Source organism: Amphibalanus amphitrite, unplaced genomic scaffold (genome assembly GCF_019059575.1).
Source record: "Amphibalanus amphitrite isolate SeventyFive unplaced genomic scaffold, NRLGWU_Aamphi_draft 000170F_arrow, whole genome shotgun sequence".
Classification (NCBI taxonomy): Eukaryota; Metazoa; Arthropoda; class Thecostraca; order Balanomorpha; family Balanidae; genus Amphibalanus; species Amphibalanus amphitrite.
In genome coordinates, this window is record NW_024881665.1 from 254,023 (window position 1) to 281,704 (window position 27,682).

Sequence of the window (27,682 nt, forward strand, 5' to 3'; positions counted from 1 at the left end):
TCCAAAGTGGTACGGGTCTGCCGGGCCGACTCTGGGTCGTTCCAGCCCGTCACAGGGGGGGGGGGACGGCAGTCTCGTCACCGGAACCGCCTCTGTCGGAGTGACTCAGTGGCGGAAGAAGTGGCCGGGCTCCGCGCAAGGCGTCGGAAGCGGCGCCCGTCTGCCGCCCCCGCCGACCGCCGACCGCCGACCGCCGACGGCGGACGGTGGTCGGGGCTGTAACTTCCCTCCCCCTCCTCCGCTGTCCGACGAGCCCCCCCCTCCCCTCACGGCTCTGCAGGTCACAGTGGCGACATCTGTGATCGAATATACGATGGCCATCTCGGTGAAACTTGGAGCGCAAACACTGCCGACTTGAGTGGGTAGGAGGGAATGTGTGGGTAACAAGGTGTAAGGCACGGCGAAGCTTTATTTTCCTCGAGTTTCGAGCATTTTAAGCTTTCATTATCAGTGCCATGAATGTTCTGTAACACTGTTACAGCTCCGTCCGTCTTGACGTAACAGTGGCACCTAATTACTCTCCCACAGCGTAATGTCTAATTGTCCGTCGTTATCCTACATGATGCAGGGCTCTTCGCTCGATGACATTTGTTAATGTTTCATAGTTACGTGTCCTGGTAACATCAGCTGCAAAGTGGCTGGCCTTTGTCCTGCGGTCCCATATATTTGGTATGTGCAGGTGTCTAGGCGGGCCCGATTTGGTGTCCACATTCCGGCTGCGTCTGTCACGCTGTCTGTCACGGTATCTGTCACGCACGTGCCGGCGGCGCGCGTCACGCGGCTCAGTTGATGTGTCCGCGCTGACGCAGCGCCGCACCGGCCGTGACAGGGCGGTCGGTGCCAGGGCGGGGGCGGGGGCGGGGCCGTCCGCTGTCGGCTCGACACTACCTACCAACAGTGCTCCCAATCAGAGCCTTATCATCACAAAGGCTCGGTGCTGCGATCTTTACCGTTGGGCTTTTAAATCACCTGACAATTACATCACTACTTTTGCTGCTGTATTTGTTTTGCTCATCTCTCTGCGTCTCCCCCCCCCCCCTCCCATCCCGCTCGGCGTCGTCCCAATTCGCCCTGTGACGTCACACACACTCGCGGCGATCGGTACAGATTCGGGTGACGTCACGGCTGGCGTCGGGAAGCCGCGGCGCGCCGGTTCCGCGAAGCTCGTCTCTCGGCTGCGGCGCCGGCGGGGCTGCCGCTCCGCTGGTCGACATCGATTGCTCGGCGATGGTCGGACCCACTCAGTCTGGGCGGCCCGCATCCCGGCGCCGCCCCCCCCCCCCCCTCCCCCTCCCAGAACGTCGGCGCCGACGGAGTCGACTGGGGGAGGTACTCCGAGCCAGCCGGGTGCAAGCACTAGACTCGTGAATTGTGACTGTCCCTAGAGACGGAATAGGGAACTGTTGACTGAAGCGAGGATCGAGGCGTAGGGAAACGATGTGTGGTTTGATACTTCTTTCCACAAGCGAAGTATCTTTGTGGATGGTTTTCTTGATGTACTTCTTTGTTGTTTGACTTTCTTTGAAGCGAATCTGTCCTTCTCAAAGACACAACAGGCTTAAGCTTTGTTCTCCCTCTCTCGCTCTTGCTCCCCTCTCTCCTCTGCGAACGTCAATAAACAATCGCATGCTTTTCACAAGAACTGATGTAAGGGCTGTAGATATATAAAAACAAACGCTACATTATGTAACACCAATAACTCATAACCATATTGTCATTGCGGATGGCCGGCATCGATCGGTTTGTTCGATGCTACTTAACCGTGGGCAAAAAGAGCGAACGTTAGATATATGACGCACAACCTCTGGACGCATCTTTTCACCGCGCTGCCATGTCAATCGCCACGTGGCTGGTCTGATTGCGGTCGCCGTCCGTTAAGGGGCGGACGGTCAATAGAACTTATACCTAAACGGCAGCGACCCCAGCCTGGATGGCGCGGCTGTGGCCGATTTAGTTGGAACAGTGATCAGGTTCCGTTGACAACTCGTCGGGGTCGGTGCTACAGTGGCCCCTCTATTGCTCGGTTCGGGGTAGCTGCGGCGCCGTGCGCTCTTCAACGGGAATGTGTAAAGGTCAGCTGAGGTCACGGGTCAATCTGACGGTCCGGTGTCATCTGATATAATCGGACGCACGTGCTGCAGTGACTGAGCATGGGGAAATACTCGACCTGGCAGGTTATATCAGCCTGGGAGGCTGCCTAACTTTGGCTATATTAGGTACATTTAGGATAGGTGATATCTTGTGAAGTGAAGTTGGCGGGTCACTCTGATGCAGATCATCACAGGGGTGAGTTTGTGAGGTAAAGTGAGGTGTGGTGATATGCACATAGTCGGTATTTTCACGGACAGTCGGATCTGCCAGAGTGGCGATTAGGAGCGGCGTGCCTGCCAACAGGCGCAGCTCACATGTGGTTCTCATCGATCGGCCGCGCCTTCCGACCAATACAGCCGCCTATTCTTACAGCGCCCTGCTACCGGGAAGCAAAGCAGCTGCACCGAGGCGGTTTCCGTTTGTTCAGGGAAAAATCATTATTGAGTGCCCTCTATTACCGTGATTGATAATACCTATGTATCTAGACGACCGTAATCACATCAAATATCGCTTGCCACCGAAGCTTTTGCCAATTTTCGTCTTACAGCGGATGTCTTTTTGTATGGCCTCTGTAATACAGAAGATTCTCCGCATTCGTAGATATATGATTGCTCCTGGGAGAGATCCGTTGGCTTGGAGCTCACATCCCTCTCTCGGAGAGCCCCCTCCCTCTCTGCTCCAATCTCCAGTGTTGCTCTCTCTCCTCCCTCTTTTCCTCCCTTATCACCGATATTTATGCATAAGACCGTTACATAAGCCAGCTCACCTACATTTGGCGTTTGCTCGGTTGGCGGCGGTGTGCGCGGGTTCCTCGCACAGAGCCTCTCCGTCCGCCTCCGGGGGGCAGGTCTCCAAGATCCGCCGCATTAGGGCAATTATACCGGCCGCCAGCGACACAGGCCGGTTCCGGCAGTCTCTCGTCACTGATTACCGACGGCGACGATACGCGCCGTAATTGTACTCCAGAAACGGAGCCGCGTCGAAAACGTCGCGCCGGCGGCGCCACTTCCTTCTCGGCTTCCCTGTATAGCCGAGGCAGGTTCCGGGAATCATTGCGGGGTATTAGCGCTATTCGCACACGGAAATGTGTGCGGCGGCGATAATGCTGGCCGGAAAATTCACGGTCTCAGCGGCTCAATCAGTTAATGATGTGGTGAACAATTAGTTCATAATTATGACCTCACTTTCCGGTCACCGGCCGCGATTGTTCCTGATCGGTGTAAAAACAGCGACGCGGATCGTTTGGTGTATCGATTGTCGCTATTGCTAACGTCATGAGCATCAATGCTAGTGATGTAATCTAGGTAATTGTGTTCCGTATAATTGCAAGATCATTGTGGTAGAATTTATTGAAAGATGTCGCTCCCGACTAGCTAGAATTAGTTGAGGTTGCAATAACGGGTACCAGCAATGTCATCACATGAATTCATGGCCAACAATAATGATGAATTGTTGACTGATGTACCATGATGCGGGATGTCGCTAATTTGTTGATGATTGTCCCGATCGCTCTGCCCCGCCTCCCGTGTCTGTGCCGCTCTGTGTGTGACACCCCCGTCTCTCTGTGTGTCTGTATCGCTCTGTGTGACACCTGTGTCTCTGTGTGTCCGGCAGAGGGCGTGTACTACCACAAGAAGTTCAAGCTGCTGTCGTGTCTGTCGGAGCCGGCCGGCTACGACGCCGTGGCGGCGGCGGCGGCGCTGCGCCCCCAGCTGGTGGCCGCCGGCTGGGAGGCCCGCCGCCAGCTGCCCGAGCCGCCCCCGCCCGCCGCCGAGCCGCCGCCCCCGCCCTCCGCAGACGAGGCCGCCCTGAAGGCGGCCCGCAAGGCCGGCAAGTACCAGTGCAACTTCTGCGGCAACTTCTTCGCCAAGCCCAGCGTGCTGGACAAGCACATCCGCTCGCACACCAACGAGCGGCCGTTCTCCTGCGCCGTCTGCAAGTACTCTTTCAAGACCAAGAGCAACTTTGTCAAACACTGCAAGACGCGCAAGCACGCGGCTCGCAGCGCGGGCGGCGACGGCGGCGACCTGCCCTCGGACGAGGAGGTGACGGACAGCGAGATCAGCGAGGCGGAGGGGGACGCGCCGTCCGAGACGGACAGCTGGACGGCGCTGGACCTGGCGGCGCCTCCGGCCGCCTCGCGCTGGTCGGCGGCCGCCCCGGCCGATCCGCCGGCCACCTCGGAGCGCGTCGAGCCGCCGCCGGCCGGCGGGCCCGCCTCCTCCCGACAGCACATCAGCCACTCCATCGAGCACATCATCGGCCGGTCGGAGGAGCCCGGCTCACCGCCGAATCCACCCGGCTCGCCCGGCGCCAAGGGAGTCGTCAGTCACATCGACAAGGTGATCCAGCTGAACGAGGCCCAGCTCAGCATCACCAAGCGGGCGCTGGACAACTTCGGCCGCCACAGTACCACGCTGGGCCGGGAGCGTGAGACGGTGCGCCGGGTAACCTCTGTGGACCCGTCGGCCGGCAGCCGGCGCGGCTCGCTGTTCCTGCCGGCGCGTCCGGCGCCCGCCGAGCCGCCCACGCCGCCGGCGCTGGCGCGGCGCAGCTCCGTGATCGGCGTGGAGGCGCAGCACGACACGGCGCCGCGGCCCACCGAGCGGCCGCGCCAGCCGCCGGCGCTGCTGCGCAGCTCGTTCAGCGTGCCGGCCGCCGCCGAGGAGCCGCCGCTGCCCAGTGACAGCCTCCAGTTCACGGCCATGCCCAGTCTGCTGGAGGCGCGCTGCGTCGGCTGCGGCCTCTCGCACCCCGGCCCGTGTCCGCTGCTGTCGGACGGAGCGGCCGCCGGCAGCGGCGGGCACATCCTCAAGCGGCACCTGCTCTCCAGCGCGGCCGGATCGCCGCAGCTGAAGCGGCGCCGCCTCTCGCCGGACGTGGAGCGGCTGTCGGCGGCGGCGGCGGCGGCGCGCTACGAGCCGCTGGTGCCGCCGCCAGCCACCGCGCCGCCGCCCGGCGGACGCTCGCCCTTCGAGGAGCGCAAGAACCTCAGCTACATGGGCGGCGGCCAGGTGATGGTGAACGAGTCGAGCGAGCGGCGCACCTACCGCGTCAACCAGTCGGTGTCGGGCACCTCCGCCGGTGTCAGCTTCTACGTGTCCTCTCCGCCGGCCAGCGCGGCGCCGCGCGAGACCAGCCCGCAGGTGATGACCATCAAGTCGAACCTCAACTCGGGCGGCAAGATGATCGAGATGAGCGGCTCGTCTGACAGCAGCTCTGGCGGCTCGCAGCTGGGAACTCCGCGGCTCACTGGCTCGGCGCCGCCGCTGCAGCACAACCCGTTCCACTTCAACAAGCCCATTTCCAGCATGTTCACGGGCTCGTTCTACCCGGCCATCCAGGCGCCCAACATCACGCCGCAGCTGGGCCCCATCATGCTGCCGCCCAGTCCGAGCCGGCTCGGTCCTGGTGGCAGGGAGGGACGGGAAGGCAGGGAGGGACGGGAAGGCGGCGCCAAGCGGTTCTGCTCGCCCAAGTCGCCGTCCTCCGGTCTGCTGTCGGTGCCCGGACAGCCGAGCCACGCGCCCGTGGTGGCCCTGCCGTCGACCACCCGCGCCGGCGGCGGCAAGAACCTCAAACTCACCATCCAGATCCCTCGGCCCAACTTCCCGCCGTCGACGGCTGCTCAAACCGCCCCCGTCACCGTCCCCTGCCATGTACCTCCTCTGGCGGCGGTGGCGGCGCCCGCTCCCGCCCCCGCCCGCTCCCCTGCTCCCGCGCCGGCCCCCGCTCCCGCCCCCGCGCCGGCCCCCCGCTCACCGGCCATCCTGCAGCCGCCCATCAGCCCCGCGCCGCGGCGATCTCCGTCTCGGCCGGTGCCGCACATCCCCGGCATCCCCGGTCCGTACAGCGCCGCCTCCGACATGCCCGCGCGCATCGAGCGCCCGCCGCCGCCGCCGCCGCCCGCGCGGCCGCCGCCCAAGATCCAGGTACAGGCGGCTGACGAGCCGGCGCCGGGCAAACTGGGCGGCAGCCTGCCGCGGCCCAGCTCGCTGCCCCTCCAGCCGGTGAAATACGTGAACAAGTCTCAGCGCGGCGCGGCCCTCTACAGCCCCGAGACGCCGCGGCCGCGCAAGGCCATCCAGCAGACACACATGAACGGCAAGTGCTACACGTACATCGGCCACAAGAGCTCGACCAAGCTGTACTTTTGCAGCCTGTTCCAGCCGCAGCCCAACTACGTGGAGCAGAAGTGCGGCGGCCACCAGGTGTCGATGTACTCCCAGTGGAAGCACTCGGAGCCGCCGGCGGACGGTGTGCCCGTCACCCGCGCGCTCTCCACGCTGCGCCTGTCGGTGAATCGTGGATCGTTCGGCCGACTGAGCTTCGCTAGTCCGGAGCTGGGGCCGACCGAGCCGCGCCTGGCAGCCACCGGTCTCCGACAGCCGCGACTCAGCACCGGCAGGAGGGCCGAAAAGGTAGGACGCCGGGGCACCGGGAAACGTACCCACTCGGTATGTGTGCGCGCGCGCGTGTGTGTGTGTGTGTGTGGGGGGGGGGGTGTAAAGTTCCACAGTGGATACCACACAAGGACCGCGTGGTATTACTTGGTGTGCTATTTTTGTTTCTTTTTCAGAGTACGTGAGATCACATCATATGGTTTCTTACAGATTATATTGCTCCAATCGTATAGCTTCTCAAGTACTCGTATTCCTCTCGGACAAAACTTATCTGACCTTTACAGCTTGTGAAAGGTTACGTAAGGGTTGTTCGTTTCGTCTGTAACGAGTCGTTCTAACGCTCTGGGCAAGAGGTATGTTTCTCGGAACCAGCGCTCCCCATATGCAGTCTTCTACCGTGCCGCGGATCCTGGAACAGTCTGTTTCCAGTTCCACACTGCACATAATATCGGACCTGGGAGGCGAACTCGGCATCTGTGTTACTCCCGTGCAGTCTCCTGCTTCTGGCTGCTCCCGCCCGCTGTGGGACTGTCTCCGGCAGCGCGGCCGATGCTCAGACGGGACGCGCGGTATTGACGCGGCTCGGTTCGCGGAGCTGGCAAAGATGCACTTCCACGGAGGAGACTCGGGGAGCGATTTCTGGAAGGCATGCGCGCTGCTCTCATTCTTGGCGTATTTTCATCAAATAACGCAACTCTGCTGATTGCTGAGATTGCTTGCGTTAAGTCTTATGTTGTTCCGGACCATTTGACACTTTCTCGCTACATGCATCCTAGTGTGTAGCGTTAGATCGTCTTTGATCCAACCGAAACTACCACCCATCCCTGCCTGCTCTGTTCATGCCTATCCCCCCCCCCCCCCCCCCTAGAGAGTGATACGGGTGGATCTTCCCAGCGGCTGGGACCGCCGAGTGGCACCTATCGCCCCACAAATCACCTCGTGGCCGCGCGCTGACGCCGACTGGCGCCAATTCTGAGAAGGCGCGCTATTTCCCGCCGATCGTGCACTGATATACGGCGGGCGGCGGCGTCCGGGGACCCACTGTCCGGTGCCCGGGGACCGACTGTCCGGCGCCCGAGACCCACTGTCCGGCGGCCGGGACCGACTGTCCGGTGACTGTCCGGTGCCCGCTGTCAGTCTGTGGCTAGCTGTTCGGAGGCTTTCGGGAGCCCGGGTCTGCCTGTCCGGTGACCTGGTCTACCCGGCTGTCCGGTGCCCGGTTCCAGCCTTTTGGTGCCCGCTGTCGACGAGGGTCCAGCTGTCTCACCCTCACCACTGTCCGAAGTTTGACATAGATCGTCTGGCAGTCCGTAAGGGGTGTCATTAAGCTTACGGTTGTCCGGTAATTAGTTAGCGGCTGTCCACTGCTAGCGGATTGATCGTAGTCTGGCCCGGTTCTTATAGAAACACTTACCGGTAAGTGTCACTTGGGCCAAAGTGACACTTATCTTAGGGCGACTTGAAGTCTCGGTTCTTATAGCCACCCATATATAGCCACCCATATTATAGTCTCGGTTCTTATAGGACCCTCCCACCTTCAAAAAAGTTAATGAATTGGCATAAAAGTGATGTAGCGTGAATCACAAAGAGCGAAAATGAACATCTACCAAATTTTACCGGAAAATATTCACCCGTTTTCGAGATATAAGACTTTTATTTTTGTTTACTTTTTGGGAACTCCGCTGTTTCTATGACGTCACATAAAGGTTTTCTTTACGTCGGCATTTGGAAGCAATAATTTGGTATCAAAGTGCGACAAATATTGCGCGAATGATGCGTTTATCTTATCAAGGTCAATATATGATGGCCAATGAAGGATTCCAGGACAATTCTTCTTATGGCATTTCTTCGTATCGCAATTCTTCGTCTGCAAATCTTCGTCAGGGCATTTATTCGTATCGCATTACTTTGTCTCGCATCAGGGTATATGAAAATCGGCTCGCATTTCTTCTTCAACGCAAATATATGCAAGAGTAAGCATTGAGGGACAAATAAATGCACCGACGAAGATTTGTAGACGAAGAAATGCGGACGAAAAATTGTGCTACGAAGAAATGTCATGCGAGGATTTGTTCTGGTACCATGACATTTATGTGATTTCAAAGTCAAGGTTCACAGCTGATTTGCTAAATCAAGCCAAGAATCCAAACTATCAAAAAACTATAATTATTTGTTTGTCTGTCACAGAGGTCTCAAGCAATATAAGGTTTACATATGTTGAATCAAAAATCTACTGCCACAACTCACATCTCCTGCCTTAGTTTATCATTGTTGTTTTAACTTGCTTTCAAGAGAAACGGAAGCCAGTATCTGATATCACTTCAGATGATTGTTTCAAGATCTGAGTTCAAATGGAAATAAAAGCAAGATCAAGATGAAACAGGGATTATTGCTGTTAAAGTAGTTTGGCCATGATACAACAAGCACATAAATCATTAGCCAAATCAAATACTGGTTGGTTTGTCAAGATGTTTGTTGTCTGTCGTCTGTCGAGCTGCTATGAACACTGAACGCTCTCACTCTTACTTTGAAGAGAGTAGTTTAAGTTGAATGGTAGTGAGCTGTAATTAGACAAAGCAGCTATTCAGTGCTCACATCAAGCCAGGCTAGGAAATGGCATCAACTGTGGTGGGAGGAAGCAGGTTCGGCAGCCCTATATGTTGTAAACTTCTGTTGTGTCTTGTGTTTGATCAACTGATGTTTTCTGCTGTTTTGTGCAGTGATAGTAGCAGGTAACTGCATGCTTGTCAAATTATGTGAATAAACGAATTCATAACATTGCATTTTTCTCTCCATGCAAGGAACAAGTAAGATGTTGTAGAAAATGTAATAGAGGGCTGCATTGCTGATTTTGCACTTTATCAGAGCTTTATTTAGAATTGCTTTCCTGAAAGCTACACACAGGCCACGGTACTGAAATTCACAATGTCATAGCTTTTGGCAGAAAAAAAGAAAAGACTTACCTAGCTAAAATTGGCTGAAAGTATGGCAGAGCAGGTCTTGATGCGTATGCCCATCCGTGTGCTTGCCGAAGCCGAACTGACTGCAACACATTAACTCTGACCCACCATGGTGGCCGGCATATCCTGAACTTTCACCACTCTAAACAAGACAACTTTCAGCCCTCAGCATTGTATTAAAACACTGTACATGACACTCAAAATTTGTTTCAGTGCCATCCACGGACAACATCAGTCGCCATTCACCAGGCCAGTAAAAACAGAATAGATTATAGCTTCAAACCCATGTAGTCAGAGTTACTAGGTCTGCACCTCAAAACAAAATCCAGGTGACATTCACCACGCCAGTAAAAAACAGGTACTTAGGTAACGTAACAGCTTCAAATCTGGTAACATGTTGGTCGGACTTTACACTACCATATTTACATGGAATAATATGATACCAAACAATAGTGCAACCATTCTGGATAACAAAAGTGTATGATAAAATTAATTTAGAAAACTTTGGCAGCATGATTTACGAGCACAGGCAGGTGTTACCTACCAGCCTTCTCAATGCTCGTAAAACCAACATTGTGGTTTTGATTTTACCTTACATGATAACACACTTGGCTGCAATGGCACATTTAATTTAATACTGTGAAAAGACCAGTTATAACCACTTCACAAGCACAATTGCACCTCATGCCGACATCCTTTACCAAAGACAGTCACTTTCGTCAAAACTGGATGATCAATCCCCTTCAACTGTTAACATCAAAAATATTTCTTCATGGTGTGATCTCCATATGGAAACCTTGCAGGAAAAGAATTAATGTCAATTGTCGGCTCTTCAAAATTTCTTTGGACTTTAACTTGGAGTACCATATCCAGTTTGCTTTGATATTTTGTTTTTTATTCCATGTTGAAGTTGAACACCAAGCTCCAGATATAGCAGGCAGCTTGATCATCTTCGGCCTTGGTATAATATCAGTCCAAGTTCCAGTGGTGGGTATCTTCTAATATTCAAATTAAAATGAAAAGCAATAGGCTTTCTCAGCGCCGACGACGGATTTCACGTTGATAACAAAGGGAGCTCAAGGTCAGCAAAACTCGGGTTCAAGGAATGGCGGGCGTTGAAATGACTGCTGACGTCATCAAGAAACCGCTAATGGTTAAGAGATAGGGACTAAGCTGGTCCCACCCTGCAAGTAAAGGGAAGAAATTTCTTGAACACCATAAAGCTGCGGGGGTTGCGACCAGGATAAATGGTGGTTTCTGAGCCTGGCCGCAAACTTGGCTATCTCAACTCAAAACTAATGTTAAGGTGGGATGGTCCCTTTAAAGCCTCCCTATGATAAGTGTCACTTTCCTTAGGGAGACTTTGAGTGAGACAAGCAAAACGAACTTTGCATCTCTAAAATGTTGTCATTTCTGGCAAATCTGTCCATTTTAGGAAGCAGTCACGTGCAATTTGTTCAATTCATACTTTGGATATGCATATGACCGAATATTCGAATAAGAACCAATACGTTGAGATGCAGTTTTACATTTACCTTTGACTCTTTGCTGTTGTTGTTGTTCTTTGGAAATTATTAACGCCATTGACAAAAAGCACTTAACCCGCGCCCCGTACCGCCATCGGCGGACCCTGCCACACGTAGGGGGGTGGGGGCGTTTCCCCCTATGATCTTGGAAGGTTACCGACCGATTTTCAAATTTCAAACGGCATTCGATAGCTCCATCGGGGAACTACCTTGTAACCAAATTTCATTGATTTAGGTCCAAATGATGAAGTCACGGGTCAGGTCAAAGGTCACATTTTCACCGTTTAGAGGCCTTATTCTAAGGAATGCGTTATAACATCGAGCAAAAGGAAAGTTATCCCGCGCCCCGCGCGGGGGAGGGGGCAGAATCTGCCCCCTCCCGTTTTTCGCCAATAACTTCCAAACGCGTTACGCCAGCGACGTCAAACTTTCAGTACCTTATCATACATCAATGTGACACGTTCTCTGCAAATTTGAGCGAAATCCGTCGGAAAATTTTTGAGAAATTGACGGTTTAGTGACGTCATGTTCGCCATTTTCGCCTCAAAAACGGCAAAATTTCAAACGCCGCTAACAACTTCATTGTTAAAGGAATCAAGACGTAACAAAAAAGGTTATACGTGATTCTACTTTGTCTATTAAATGGCTATCTCGGTTTTTTGGAAATTTTGGATTTTGGCTCAAACTTTTTTCAAAAAACTTACTTTTTGGGAAAATAATTAAAAATCCAAAATTTTGAGTGTATCGAAAAACCGGAATATATGTCAGAAAAGTGGTCTATGTGCACCCACATACCAATTTTTAGAAGAATCGGTTCAAAAATGTGGGAGTTATTCAAAATTTTATGACGTCACGACACACAAAAATTTTGAAAAATGATTTTTTGGAAGTTGTAGACCTCGTACGGAAACAAAAATAGCACCATTCGATTCGCCGGGAAAAACTGCATCAGATAGACACCTTTTTAGGCCTTAACCAACTTCAAAATTTGACCTTACTTGACCTGACCTTGATCTGACCTCGACCTGAAATTCATCCAGAGGTGGTCCATATCACTTATTGAGTGTGCCTATTGAATTTTATGAGTAAAATGACCCATAAAACATGTGTCGCACATGCCCTTTTCTATATTTTGTTTTTGGTGACCTGACCTGACCTGACCTGACCTGACCTTGACCTTGACCTTTGAATGACATTGTATGCAACGAATATTGTCTTGGTAGTCTAAGAACACGTTTTGGGCAATCAGTCTCAGTCCATTCTTCGGCAACTACGGTGCAAGGCCGATACTGTAGAAACTTGCATTTTGTGCCCTTGACCTGACGACCTGACCTCTGACCTACTTGAGTAAAAAAAAATGGGCTCTTAAGATCCGCCTTGTTGAGAGCTTTCGATTGCCGTTTTCCCCGTCTTTCTACGACCATCGGTTCGGAAGTTAGACAGGGGGGCAGAATCTGCCCCCCCCCCCCAGCAGGGCGCGTATGGCTGAATAGCCCAGCGGGGCGCGGGTTATCGTAAATCATCGATAAAGCGTTGGTTGCCTGATACATAACGACACATTTCTTCCAAACCCCTTATCTGTTCTCCCTTGAATTTCCGGGAGGCGCGAATAATCCCATTTAAAAAGTGTCCAATCGGCCCAGCCGTTCTCGAGATCTGGAAGCGGCACCCTGCACGTGCGCACTTGCAAAATGGCTCCCAACTGGCTTTTGCACACGGCACTCTACTAACCGGTCCCTAACCATGTACCAAATTTCAGCACAATTCGTTCAGCCGTTCTCGAGATCTGGAAGCGGCACCCTGCACGTGCGCACGTGCAAAATGGTTCCCAACTGGCTTTTGCACACGGCACTCTACTAACCGGTCCCTAACCATGTACCAAATTTCAGCACAATTGGTTCAGCCGTTCTCGAGATCTGGAAGCGGCACCCTGCACGTGCGCACGTGCAAAATGGTTCCCAACTGGCTTTTGCACACGGCACTCTACTAACCGGTCCCTAACCATGTACCAAATTTCAGCACAATTGGTTCAGCCGTTCTCGAGATCTGGAATCGACCCCTGCACGTGCGCACGTGCAGCGGCACCCCAACTGTGGCACGTGGATATGCATTGTCTAGTGGGCGCCTACCTACATGCCGACTTCCAGCACAATAGTCCCAGTAATTGCCGGATTATTGTAATGTGAACGAACGTGACACCTCTTCATTTTGCATTCGGCACGTGCAGTGACGGTCGCCCAGATGCATCGAAACTAGCCAATATCGGGGTAGAAGGTATGGGATCACAAACAGAGAAGACTGCTCATCAAATGGTTGAACGGTTGCGAAGATACATGCGTCCCAAAAGTGCTTTATTATAATCATGTCACACTAACTGCGGTTAGGGTGGTATCACCCTCCCTAACCAAAGTCACACTTACCAGTAAGTATCACTAAGGCTAGTATGGCTATAAGAACGAGTCCCACTTTCCGGGTTAGTGCAGCTCGATGTTAGGGTGGCTATAAGAACCGAGAACCGAGTTCTCACTAACACTTAGCAAGTGTCACTTGCTTAGTGAGACTTTTAGGGTGGCTATAAGAACAAAATCGCCAATTCCAAGTGTCACTAGGCTTAGTGAGGCTTGAAAGTATGGCTATAAGAACCGGGCCCTGGTTACCTGTTCAGTTGCCAGAAGGGTGAGATGTTTATTGGGTGCCCGCTGCCAGGTGGGGACTGCCAGACCTGTCACGAACCCCCTGGAATGTGAACCCCGAGTTGATTGAGCGGACTCGTCTGTCGTTTTATGTTTGTCACGGTCATTTGACCTGAAGTGATGCTCACTTCAAGCCATAGGGTGGAAATGATGAGCCGTTCGAAGCCTCAGAGTGTGGCCGTTTCTGTTTCTCTGTCAGCAATGTTTTTGTGTAATGGGATTAATGGCTGTCGGCAGCCTCCAGTCTTTTTGTAATGGTCTTCTCACCCAAACTGAGCAGGGATGTGTGGTAAGTGCTCAGTTTCCGTGTCCGACTGAGGTGTATTCAATGCGTCATTATATGCGGCTATAAACAAATGATTGGCTATTTTCATGCAAGCGTCGGCTGGTCATTACGTCAGTGTAACGACTAATCCGGGAAATAGCATGCAGATTGCGCCTGCACCTGGAATTCGCTGTTCACGCGAGCGGGTGCACGGTGGTGCCGGACTGCCTTCTATGGAGTAGGGCCGTCTGGTTGTGTATCGCCCGCTGCCGCTGCCGCCGCCGGCTGTCTGCTGGTGGCCGGCCGGAGCCGGGCGGCCGGCGCCCGGTCGCCGCGCCCGCCGCCCTGTCGGACTGTTATTGCCCGCGTCCGGCGGGCGGCGTGGCGCGACTCCTGGCGCCGTCTGGCTGTCCTGCACCCCCCCCCCCCTGTGGGCGGTCCGCTGCAGCTTCTGTGATGCAGCCGGGCCACTCGGACCCGTGCCCTCCCCTCCCCCTCCCCAGCCCACGGCGCTATCTTCTGTCAGCCGTGGCGAGCAGACAACTGCGCAGGACACCGGTTTGGTGTTTACGGCTGAGTCGCAGTCACTGGCTGCGATATGAGCAGCTGAGAACACGTCTGAAATCCGCCCCCGGCGCCGTGCTCCCATTATATCTCCGTGTTTTGGCCTCATAATTCCCCTGTCCCGGACGGTCTGACTGCATGTCTGATAATAGCGGGATTCCCGTTCCCGGAGTCCGGAGCTCCCGCGTCAGTTCCCTTTTCTGGGACTGGCGCCACTCTCGCTGGCCGCTCGTGTTCGTGTTCGAGTCCTGTCGGTCCGTCGCCCTGCCGCCCGCCCCTGTTCGTGACCGGGCTGCCCGAGCCGCCCGTATTGCCCGGCGCGGTGTGTGCGAGCCGCCGCCAGCTGGCGTGGTAACTCGGCCGGCATGACGCACCGCTCTGCGGTATGAATGTGACCTTGTTGGAGCCTGCAGCCGGCCGGCCGGCGCCGCGCCGCGCCGCCCATGCAGCGCTCTGGAACGCGCCGCGTAACAGGAGCGGCGGCGGCGGCGGCGTCACCGCGGGTGCACGCTGCAGTGACCCGCCGGGCGGTCACAGGGGCCGCTGCCGACCGGCCGGACGGTCCCAGAGCTGCAGTGGCACTCGGCAGAAGCGAGAGATGGTGGCGCGCCAGTCACGCCGAGCGCGACGTTCAATGGAGCCAGGTGCCATATTTGTACGGCCCATGGTGATCGGCTTTGTTTGCATTCGCTGGAGCATTCCGGCAGGTTAATTTATGCTCGTCTGGCGGCGTCTGGCGCGCACGTTTTCCTGGAACGGGTTCGGCCGACGGCGCCTGCTCGCTGCTTGGTGATGGAGGCTAGATGATGGGCTGTGGTCAGCTGTGCACTGGATAGCCACATGGCCCTCCTGTGCAGTGGCGAGCCGTGCAAACGGGCCTCTGTCTCTGCTGTTGTCGGCCGCGCCTGCCGTGTCCTGTTGTCAGTGAACAGCGAGACTCGGCAGTCAGCTGATCCTACGTCTCTCATCTGTTCGGCGAACTGGACTGCACCCCAACACCACTTCATACAACAGCACACCACAACATGCAGCCGGTCGGCGATGCTGTCCGCTGCACGGCCGCTGGGCTGCACCCGGCGCGCCTCACATGGAATTCGGTGGGTTCGTGGAAGCGGCGCGGCGCGGCGGCCGTGTCGCCCCGGTCGGCCGGCCGGTGGCGGCGCCGGCGGTCGGCACGCGCGCCGCCGCCGCTCCCGGCGCCGGCTCGGCGCTCCCGGCCGCCCGTGCACGGCCCGTGTCCACGGCAGCCGTCACTGACGGCTGATGGCCGCCGGCCGGCCGTTAGTGTCAGCGTGAGACGCGCCGCCCCGGCCGACCGTGGGCCGTCAGCAGCCGGCGGCACTCTGGGGGGATGCAGCGGAATGCGGCGCTTCTGAAGGATGAAAGACTACGGCTGAGAGGGATGGATGAGGAACAGCGAGGAGAAATGAGCAGCTCGTCGGCAGTAATGACCGTATCTGCGGCGGTGGCCCGGTGTGAGATATTGCAGGCGGTGACGTAAGGCTCTGCCGATGCTCCCGATCCGCAGGCTCGCGGCCAGCGCTGCTGGAAGGGGTCCAGCGCGCCGCGACAGGCGGCTGGCCTTGGCTCTGCAGCGGCCCCGTACAGACGCGTCCCGTGCTGACACATGTTGATGGAGCTGAGGTGTGTGTAGGGTGTGTGGCTCACAAAACACGCACTACTAGTCAGATGACGGCAGACAGTCTGCGTGTCTGCAGCGGTCGGTGGGCTGGGCGCAGAGCTGCGATTTGGGTAGTGCTTGCGTGTGAAGCAAGTGTGTCTCTGAGTGTCATGTCACCATGAACTTCTGTAAGCACCCTCCCCCCCCCCCCCAAACTGCTGCCGTTAGCTGTCCCACGCTGCCTTGGCTCCCCAGCTGACCCCTGTGTCCGTCTACTCCCACAGACGGAGTTGGGAGGCCAGCGGCGGTCGGCGGCCGGCTGCACCTGTTCGCGCGTGACCGGCGGCGCCTCCCTGCCCTGCCCCAGCTGCTCAGACAGGTACGGGACTCCATACAGCGAGAACAGACTCGCATGGAAAGGCATGGGGGGAGATAGGGTGGGTGAGGGAAAGCTCGTGCATGACGACGAGGGCTGTGATGGAAGGGGGTTAAAATATGGGAAAGGTTATGTGGTGGTTAAGTGCAGAAAGCAGCTATTCAGCTACTGGATGTTTAATAGTTGAATGGTTTATGGGATGGGCGGGCATTTAAGTGAAGGACGGGTGGCTGGCCGGATAGGGCAAACAACCGCTGCAGAATGGGGAAGTTGGTGTTTACCGTGAGGGCAGACCGCGGCAGCGCCCGGCCGGCGCCGTCTGCACCACCCGACTGCCGGAATCGCCTAATGAGTTCGCTCTACCCGGCTTATATCGGCTTTTACGGCTCTATTTACTGCACTGGCTAGCATGTCAAGGGATAGTTCAAATGGTGATAAGCGCATCGAGGTGGATTCTTCGAGGTAAGAGTGGTTTTGTGGAATACTTTGAGGGCCCGGTTCCTGGACGAGTCTCGTTGAGCGTTTAATTGTGTGCACGCCTCGCTGTGGCTGCTCCGAGTGGGGGTGAAATGGTGATTAGCTCTGACGGAATCATCGCGGCGCCGCGAACGACGGAGGTGTGCGGGTGCAATGTACAGTTGGGCCGGAAGGCTGGTATGCTGCCCCTTTGCGTGTCGTCATTGGATGGGATAAGCGAGCGTTGTGGATTGATTGGAGTACGGTTCCTTGTCCGAGCTCAGCTCGATCTCGAGATACGTGTTCCTGTAATAATATGTGTTTAGCTTTTTCTAGTGAGGATACCGTGATTGGGTTGAACGCTAGGGAGGCAACGTTTCCAACTTTTGCATCCCAGGGGAGTTACTTTGGCGGTCCGTGGTTGATTCGCTTGTCAGAAAACACGGCAGCCTCCGCAGTATCTTCTGGGCCTGGATGTGGGAGCTCTCTTCTCAGAAAAGTGATGGGCGATACCAGGTTCACCAAGTTGCACGATGCCCGAAATAGGATATGATGGCGGACGCTTTAAGCCATACTGCATTGCACTCCGTGTGAGCAGAACAGGTTTCATCGGAACGGAAACTTCATTTATGAGTTACCTTCGGCTACAGAGTTTTTTTGAATGTCAGTTGTAATCGACTGGCACATGGTGTGGCAAAAATTGAGCATTTTTATATTGTTTTCTTCCCCCTCAGATAGTTGTTTCTGTGTGTTTCCGATAGCGGATGGTGCATCTGATATCAGTGGGGAGGGACAGGCGGGTCTATCACCGACAGCCGCGGGTGGTACGGGACGTTCGTGGAAGCACGTGCCGCCCTGCCGGCTCCGATAGCCGGCCTATCGCCGAGTCCAGTGTGGCGCGCTGACGGCCTGTTCCGGGACTGAGAGTCGTCCTTGTCACTCTGCTATCGACACAGTCCAGAGTGTCGGGGACTATCCCGCCTGTGCTGTGATGTCTCCTCCCTCACCAGAGCAGCACTGAAGCGCCAGTAATCTGTTCGATCTCTCAGCACACCTGTCAGGGAGGCGGCCCCTCGTCAGTCACCGTCCGCGCTCCCGGCCGTGCCCTTTTGGCCGCGCCCTCCGTCGGCCCGTCGGCGTTTTACCGAGCCGACTCCGCGCCAGGCGACAGCTGACGCTGAGTACGGCACGCGCGGGGAGGGGGAGGGGGAGGTGCTGGCTGATTCAGCGCGGAACTCCGCTAGCTCTGACTCAGGGTATATTGAGTGCTCTGACTCACGCACAGCCGCGCCGGCGTGACACACGCACACGCATGTGCTCGGGGTAAGCGGGCCGTTCTGACTCGGTCTACGTGTGAGCGGTCATCTGCTGTGGGCGGGGCGATGGTACGGCCGGCCACGCCTCCGTCCCTGCCCGTCAAATTAGACGGAACGGAACGAGCCGGAACGGAGCTGAGCCGGGACGGAGGAGAAGAGCGGCTGACCCGGGACGGGACGAGCTGTCAGCTTCTGAGCGCCCGGCGCAGACAGACCGGGGAAAAGCGAGTGGGATAGGGAGGAGAGAGGAAGGGAGCGAGAGAGGGATGGGTGAAATAGCAGAGCAGATAGGCTGACGCAACATCCTGTGAACTTTAAGCCAACTTCCACGAAACGAGCATATGGCATGGCGTCTTGCTGAAAACCCTCGAGCGCTCGGGACCGTAGTCCTTGGAAGTTTGAGAATACAAAAGTCTCATGCATGTAAGTCCTCTTAGCGGGGACTCTGCTGTGTGTGCAGCGTTCCGGTAACGTGTGCACGTCTGGCACCGGCGGTGTTTTCGCCCCGTCCCGCCCCGTGGGCGTCGGTATCGGCCGCCGGATGACCTTGTCACGGAACCAGACTGAGATCAGCCGCGCCTGCTGCATGTCCGGGAACGGGACGGAGACGGCAGCCCGGCGCAGGGAACGGGACGGAATGGTGGCTCGGGTACCGACGTGAGGGATACAGGACAGGATGTACTATAGTCACTGCTAGCATGTGATCCCATAATCGACGCGCCCGAGAGTCTCAGACTCTCAATGAACTAACAGAATGGCAGGATTGGGAGTTTCTAACCGTTGAAGCTGGGGTACGAAATCCGCTACACAATCCTAGAAGTGATTACGACCACGAATGCTTCAACTTTGAGCTTTTTTCCTCCGACCCCTGAAGATGGAGCGGGGAAGATAACCTGCCAGTAGTGAGGCTGTGTCTCGAACTGACGTCTCCTACCACTTGTAGTCCTGTGCCGTTCGTGTTTCCCAGGCCGTCGGCCGGCCGTTATCACTCGTGGTGCTCGGTGACGAGAGCGGAGGGTCACCCCGCTGTCCTTATCTGAGCGTCACAGACAGATAGGGCGACGGACACGGCCGGCCGTCCCCGTTTCCGTCCCCGGGTCGGCCACAGGACCGCCGAACCTATCGAGTGGAGGGGCTGGATGGATAGCGCTCCACGGGGTCTGCCGCGGTGTAGAGGGGGGGGGGAGGTGTTTGGTGGTGGAAAGGTCAAGGCTCAGGGCGGAGTCGGTGTCCAGTGCGAGTCCATAGGGAAGTTGTTAGTTTGGGTCGCTGCAGTGCAATTTTGGAACGTTAATGTAAGAGGGGGTTATATGAGGCAAGTGTTGAAATGTGAGACTCAGTCAGGATGCATATTCGAGGTTCCGGGTGTTCCATTCCACAAACGCCGACAGTGGCAGTGAGAGTGCCCTGGGGCGGCTGTCACGTGGTCACCCGTTGTGTCCGACCACACAGCTTTGTTCCGTGTTGTGACGCGGACGGTCGGTGGGGAGGGGTCCTCCCCACCCCCGTTAGTCACCGTACTGCGTCACGCCCCCCCCCCCCCTCCTCCTGGGGGTCGGCAGGTCGATGGGACCGGTCGATGGCCGCCAGTGGCCGTTTTACCGCCCAGGTGCACCCCGGGGCCCGGATTGGTGTCCCGCGACCGGCTCAAGGACCTACTGACCAGCTGTACGGATATGGATACGGACGGCCAGTTATACGGATATGGCCAGGTTATACGGACGGGAGGCCTTACTGGCCAGTTCGGGTGTGAGCAATCCCCACCCCACCTACATAACTATCCTAAGGTAGCCGACGAAGAGGAGCTCGCTAGTTTTTTTTTGTTTTTTTTTTTTGCCTAAACTGCTTTCCAACTACCTTGAGGATAGGTCTGGTGCGATATCTTGGACCATGAGAAGGTTCGATGAATTGCCCTTCTTGTATCACGAGCAGCACTACCCTCATCCTTCTCCGCAGCCAAAACATAAGCTGTGATGCGGCTTGCAATGCACAGTCGTTGAGCAGAGCTGAGGTGGGTGGGGATGGGGCGGGGCCGGACGGATGAACAGCACGGCTGGGGCGCGACGGGGTAGTAAGAACAGGGGCGGGACGGGGATCTATCAGTGCTGTTTGGAGTCACCCCGTCCACACAGCTCGCCTCCTAGCTTCAGTACTGTCCAGTCGAGACCGTCAGATCCCCGGATAGCGGGAGGGTGACACGGAGTGTGAGCTGGACTCGCGGGACGTGATGTCAGCTGCTCGGAATGTCCTTTGTTACGGACGAGGGAAACAGTCGCGCCCGCTCCGTCAGGGGACTGTTGCCCTGGTAACTAAGCAACAGGGTAGTGACGTGGTGCTGGCATGTGTCAGCATGACGACAGCGGCGAGCCTGCGGTCTGTGCTGATCCCTGTCTGTGTGCCGTGGGACCTGCAGTGATCCTACCTGTGCTCTATGTCCTCAGAACTGACCTCCTCTCCCTGTGCTCGGTGATGCGCAGTGACTCCTGTACGAGTATGTGTCCTGTCACCCACATTGACACTATATTTGCCACCAGAACGGGCCTCTGCCTGTGCCCTGCACCGACCTCTGGCTGTGACCTGTACTGACCTCTGCCTGTGTCCTGTACTGACCTCTGACTGTGACCTGTACTGACTCTCCTCATCTGCCCTGTGACCCCTTCTGACCCTCCCCGTGCTCTCTGTCCCCCAGGACGGACCCGGCGGCCTGCTCTGACCGCCGGGACCGGTACCCGAGCAGCAGCAGCAGCGCAGGAGCAGGACCCGTCCACAGCCGCCTGCTGGGGGCCGACCTCTCCATACGAACCGCGGTAAATACCAACAGTGGGACCCGTGCGATGTCACCCAGCCCTGCGCAGTAGAGCGGGAGCGGCGCACCTTCCACAGCCGCCCAGGTCACAGGGTGCATAAAACAGGACTGACTCGGAGGCGGCCGGCGGAGGAGTTACATAAGTCTGCAGACACGTCTGCCAAATGCAGCAGCACGACTTGTCGCATCTCATGTATCTGTGACATCAGCGGGAATCCATTGAGGCTCACCCCAGTGTACCTCTGTTACACAGCGCAGTTCGGCCCAGCCCCCCTGAAACACAGCACAGCCCAGCTGAGTATCCCTATTACGCGGCACAATGTAACACCGCACAGCACAGCACAGCTCCTCTGTTGTTATACAGCTCAGTGCCCGGGGCACAGGGACAACACAGCACAGTGTGACTGTGCGGCGGAGCGAGTCGGATGGGTTGTCCCCCTCTCCTCCCTTTCATACTGTACCCGCTTTAAGGCTCGTGTTCATCTCAGCTGATGGCTCGTGGCATGTTCTAGACAATGGCAGTCTGTTCGTGCTGTCCAAACATTCGTGAGTAAGCTTAAGCCGATGTAAATTATACGATGGTGTTTGCTGATTGCCCTGGCTAGGTCAGATAATTGCGCCTCTGTGGCTCTAGTGCGATGTTTGCATTGATGTGTGGAATCATGTCCGATATAGCTGATGACTGAAGCCGTCGTAACCGGGATAGAGCGGGGTCAATCACATCCTTTGCAGCCGTGTCGAGTTGTTTGATCGATCCCGGCCGTTTGCGATCTCCCGCGATAGCATTGTTCATTCAATCACTGAGTCATCGACAAACCCGATCGGCCTTCAAGTCCGCCGGTTTTTCTGTCCGCCTGTCCGGCACCGTTACAATGAATGCTCTTGGAGACTCATTGTGCCACATTTGGAGCCGATCCGTCCACATTCAGCGTTCTGGAGCGCATTCGATGCATCCAAAAATATTTAGCTATTTAGATCCTGCAGCGCTGGAACTTTGATGAATCCTTGCCTGCATGCAGCGGAGCGTTGTGTGCTGGACGGTTTCGTAGAATTCCACCCCTGCAGGTATTCATGAGATCTCTCAGGCGTTACGGGGCAGCGGTATGCAGCGTCAATGAAGCACCATCGATTCTGTAGCGTTTAGGTGTTGTTTTCCGTGTCGTGTAGTAAGTACGTCACGTCAAAACACAAACTGCCGCGATCAACAGGCGCTAGTGACGTGCGCAGGCCAACTGACGTGAAACTGACGTCCAGCTGACGTGCTTGATGCTGTGATCGGCTCAAACGGACGTGATTGACTTATCCTCCCGGCTTCGGTTTAGTCCCGTGCCGCATGACGCCTGTATCGTGATGTGGCTTGCTGATATGTTGTGTCAGATGCTTGTACGGGTGGCAGGACCGCCGTGTTCGACTTGCGGAGTTTGCTGTTCAGTGTTCAGCCCTTGTGCAGGTGATGTGTGTCCTGACGTGTGTCTGACTGTATTGTGGGACGGTCCTGACTGGAATCTGTCTTTAATATGTGGCTATACTGACGTGTATCTGCTCTGTCCCCTCAGAGGAACGGCCGTCCGCCGAGCTGGGGCAGCAGCTGGGACAGCGCCGGTGACGAGCGGGACCGAGAGGCCAGCCGGAGTCCGCGCCACCGGCGCCTCAGCAGCGCATCAGGTAACTTCGACCGAGGACCGCAGAGAGTAACTCGGCGCGGGGACGGGTCGGGCTGGGACAGCACCCAGGGGACAGGACGGGACAGCTCTCAGCGCCGCGCAGTGTGGGGATGGTCAGGATCGATGGCGCTTCCTCTAACGGGGTGAGCGTTTGTCCACCCAGCCAGGTCTGGGTGTGTCCTTTGTCGACCAGCTGACCGTCCAGCCTGCCCTCTCTCCCTCCCCCCACCCCCACCCCGGTGACTCGTCGAGGAAGGTGCTTTGTCAGCGCCCCTCCCCCTAGACGGAGCCATGTTTCCCATGGAATTCCCCTGACGGTGCGGGCGTGTCGGTGAAGATGGTGGCCGCGATTGGATCTGGTCACAGCGCCCTGCCGGTGCTCGGAGCCCAGGTGTTGTTTGTTCTGTGGTGTGTGATTTTTTTTTGCGGTGTCGCGCTGATTCGTAATCGGGACTTTCTGTCGGAATGCGATATTGTGTGGTGTTTTTGTGCTGTTTTGAGGTGTCGACGCTGTCCCATTGAGATGTTCCGTGTTCCTTGTCACTCCCTGGTGCTCCCCGGTGCTCCGATGTGGCGAGTCCAGCCCCGATCGCCGTGTGTTCGGTCACCATGCAGGGTGTGCGCTCCGCCCGGTGCCACTCCCTTTGCTGCGGGCCGGTTGCTAGTTTTCGCTGCAGGAACTAGGTGTGGCGGCTGCCGTCGAGTCGATGTCCACACCCATTCCACGGCCTGTCCAGCATCTGTCCACTGTCTGTCCACTGTCCACGGCCGATACAGGCCGATGCTGTTCCCGGAGATCACGGGGTGGGTAGCGGGCCAGTCAATCTCTGAAACTCGGGCCGTTTCTAAGGCAGGGTTGGTTTCAGTGTGAGGATGGGATGGACTTCCAACCAGCAGCTGCCGGGATTGTGATTCACTGCCATTGTGACACTGATCTTATATATCTTGAACATCCTGGTTGCATGCTTAGTTCTAATACTTCCCTCTCAACGATCCAAATCCCATATCCTAGGCATATTCTAACCACAACCTCGCCATGCCCTATCCTGTTCCCTCGGCCCCGTCTCTAATACATTGCACATCATGTCGCTGCTTGGCTCCCCAGTTGGCCCAGCCACTGTATCGCCGGTTTTTGGTGAGCGGCCCGCTCCGTGCAGCCATGTTCAGTGACTGCGGGCGCCACGTCACCCCTGTCGCTGGATGAGATCACGCGGCTCGGTGTCCGGTGGCGCCCGCCCCCGCCGCCCGCCCTGTACTGACCCGCCGCCCGCCCCGTACTGACCCGCCGCCCGCTCCGGCAGGCTCTGCTGAGGACCTGGCGGCGGCAGAGACGCTGGTCACCTTCCGCGGCTCTGCCGGCGCCGGGCACGAGGAGCAGGACGGGCCGATCGACCTGTCGGTGGGCAGCGGCCGGCAGGCGGCGGCCGAGCCGGCGCCGGCGGCCGTCCCGCGCCGCTCGGCCGCCGACGTGCTCCGGCCGCTGGCCGAGGCCGACCAGCTGGGGATCATGTACGCCGTGCTCGGCCGGCTGGACGTGAGCCGGGAGGAGCGGCCGGCGCCCCTCCGCCTGCCGCCGACCGCCGCGGAGCTGCCGGCCAAGCAGCGGCGCGTCTCCGCCGAGCCGGCCGCGCCGGTGCCGCCGTCGGTGACGGTGACTGCACTGGCGGCCGGAGTGGCGGCCGTGGTCCGGACGCTACCTCAGGTCAAGGAGGAGGCCATGTCGCCGCCCCTGCCGCCCCCGCCGCAGCCGCCGCAGCCGGCCGCCGAAAGCAGTCGACTCCCGGTGGTTGTGGAGGAGATGCCGGATGAGAAACCGCCGCCACCCCCGCCACCCCCGCCGCCGCCGGCGCCGAGGGCGATCTCCCCGGCGGGGACCGATGACGCCGGCTCAGACGTCGACATCGAGATCGACGTGGTGTCGCCGGGAGACGAGGTGTCGGAGCCGGCGCGCGTGGCGCCCGCCGACGGCTCGGCGCCGCCCGCCGGCGGCATGCAGGCCATTCTGAAGGACATCTTCAACCAGGTGCGCCATGAGCGGGCCAGCGCCGGGTTCGCGCCCTCGCGGCCCGAGGCGGCGGCGGCCAGCGGGACGACCGAGCCGGCCGGCTCGGCGCCCAGCCTGATGCACCCGAACGTGACGGCCGGCCAGCCGGGTCTGGCGCTGACGCGCCCCACGCAGCGGGTGGAGCCGGCCGAGCCGGCCCAGCACAGCGACTCGTCCTTCTTCAACAGGTGGGTCACTACCAGTAGTCCGGGCTGTCCCGTCACCACCGGCTCGGGGCGGGCCACTCACTACCAGCTCTGGCTGACCAGGCGGCGGGCTAGGAACACTGGGGGTTCAGCGGAAGATGGGTTCGATGTGCGCTTTGTTGCCATACACCTTCTGTATCTATGTGCTCGCACACCGAGATATACATAGGCATATAACTGTGCATTGGGTGGAAGATTTAGCAATGGTTAGGGCTGTGCGTTACGAGGGGATGCTATATGAAGCATGTCTGTCTGAATTTAGTTATGTCTGAAGTTATTTGTTCTTTGTTCCGGGCGATTTGTAATCCCCCAACGTCATCGCGTGAGATACTTTGCCAGTAGTTTTTGCCTCTTGAATGCACGTGCTCACAAATGTGCTGCCACGTTTTATGTTAATTCTTCTGAGCTATTTTAAAGAGAAGTGTATGTTTCTGACGCAGTTTTCCGGTATAATCAGCTTGTGCCGATCAACTGATGGTCTATTGGTAAAGTTTGCGCACACTTGGTATGACGCGTTACCAAGTAAGGCCTCACAGCAACTTTTGTTCATTTCACGGTCGTGCATTCAGGCCTTAGGCGTATTTCATCCCGTTTAAATTATCAAGTTGCATGTGCGTTGGCCGCCCTAGCACAGAAAACGTGCTTCTTGCGATCAACTGCGAGTTTTCCAGGGTGTTAGCAGTATGCGAAGGTTGTGCTTTTAAAACCTGACTAGCAGCGGGCCTTCTCAAACAGTACGACTGTGCGTTACAGTTAAATTTACTTTTACTGCTTAGGCTGTCACGAGAATGGCTGTGATTGCGGGCTATGATCCCAGGAAAATGTGATTCTGACTGTGATAGGCACTTAGGGCTTGCGATAACCGTGCCAAAAGTATATTGAAACGCCTACATATGGTATGAATGAAAAATGTCAAATGTGTACCGCTAGTCAACGTCGTGTTTTATTTCTAACGGGGACTTTCGGATGCATCCGGCATTCTTTAACTCCTTGATCTGTTGAGCCAATCTATATCCGTTTTGGCCACATCATAAGAGTGCGACAAAAGTCACCTCTGCGGCGCCTAAAAACTTGCTTAAACCGTCTCTAAAGCAGCTGTTTTGTGCGGCGGTCCTTTGACAAGGCGTACACGCCAGCGGGGCCCGCTGTCACCGGCTCGAACACCGGAGTGGCGCCTATCGGGGCGGGATCTTAGTAGCGAGACGGTCCGCGCTGCCGACTTTGGGGCCACTCGCGCTTCGTGATCTTTCATGCAGGCCGCCGGACGGGGGAGCATAACGCGACCGCCATGCAAATCCTGCTCACTACGGACTGGCAAATCAGCAATCAAATAAAGTTTTCACTCCCATAGTAAAAGCAGTCAGGCTGGTTAGGCTATTTCATGCATCAAATAGTGACTGTGTTCCTTTTCCTCGGTTCCCTTCTTCACCACTCTTAGCACTAGCCCACGATTGACCTGTCGAGCGCACCTCACCCCGCCGCCGCTGACACAGCCGATAACCTCTGACCGCTGACCTCACCCCGCCGTCGCTGACCTGCCGCTGACCTCTGACCCCCCCCCCCCCTCAGGAACTCGGACCGGCTGGTGTGTACGGTGTGCAACAAGCGCGACTTTGTCAACCGTAACCAGCTGTCGGCTCACACCAAGACACACCAGATGGACCAGCGACGCTTCCGGTGTGACGTGTGTGAGGTCAGCTTCCGCTCCGAGCAGCAGCTCAACAAGCACAGGAAGAGCAACGACCATCTGCAGAAGGTACGTGAGAAGAAGATGGGGACGGACAGGGAGACAGAGATGAGACTGAAGATGAAGATGGAGACAAAGATAGACAGAGACGGGTAGGAGACGTAGATGGGAGATGGAGAAAAAACTGGGACGGATGAAGGAGACTTGTTGAAGCTGGGACAGAGACAGAGATGGGACTAAGACGGGAATGGGAGACGGTTTGGGGAAATGCGTCTGAAACGGTTCGGGGTGTCAGACATGGTTTGGTGACGTGGGGGGGGGGGGACGGCCTTGACGGGACGGAACCGGAGCGGAGATGAGTTGGAAGGTCGGTGACGGGATGGGATCAGCTCAGATACACTGGTGGGAGGGCTGGAGATGTTCTGTCAGCCATCTCTCACCCGGTCCGGTCCGGTGTTGGTATCGCCTCTATCGTGTCCATCGGCTTAGCGTCCGACTCAGCTCTGCGACAGGAGTAACCAGGGCCGTGTGGCGCCGCAGGGCGGTCCGGGAAGCGAGCTCGGCGGAAATCCCGCGCCAGTCCGCTCCGTGAGGGTATATTTAGGCTATTTGGCGCCCATTCGACCGGCCTGGATTTTGTCAGCACTCAGCATATCTTCCCATTCAGTGATGCGCCAGTCAAGTGTTGTCCGCTAGCAGCATTACTGTTGACTGGAGCGTTTGTGCTTGTAATAGGATCTCAACCAATTCATTACGCGAAACCTTTTATTAACCCAATTAGTCGTTGTCTTAGACGTGTTTGTCTCAATGCTCCACATCATGCCGACATAGCCTGTTGTTCGTCTCTGGCTCGTCAGTACTGGCACTACAGTCTGTTTATTTGTGAACGACAACGAGTGTCTGCGGGCGCCAGCTCCCGGCCGAGACTGAGCTGTTGCCTGTTAGTACATAAGCCATGACCTGATGCCGTATCGCCGAGTCAGGATTGTGCAGCAGCTGGTGCC

The 27,682-nt window shown here is 56.8% G+C and overlaps 1 protein-coding gene across 2 annotated transcripts in view; it reads left to right on the forward strand.

The window, feature by feature from the left end:
* Nucleotides 1-27,682, forward strand: part of LOC122383691 (proline-rich protein 36-like) — a 72,187-nt gene that overhangs the window by 39,070 nt on the left and 5,435 nt on the right. For both annotated transcript variants that reach the window (XM_043370371.1, XM_043370372.1), the window contains exons 3-8: nucleotides 3,706-6,512; nucleotides 16,408-16,502; nucleotides 20,961-21,078; nucleotides 22,634-22,742; nucleotides 24,043-24,973; nucleotides 26,561-26,747. In XM_043370371.1, the coding sequence (XP_043226306.1) occupies nucleotides 3,706-6,512; nucleotides 16,408-16,502; nucleotides 20,961-21,078; nucleotides 22,634-22,742; nucleotides 24,043-24,973; nucleotides 26,561-26,747 (4,247 nt within the window). The remainder of the gene's footprint in view (nucleotides 1-3,705; nucleotides 6,513-16,407; nucleotides 16,503-20,960; nucleotides 21,079-22,633; nucleotides 22,743-24,042; nucleotides 24,974-26,560; nucleotides 26,748-27,682) is intronic.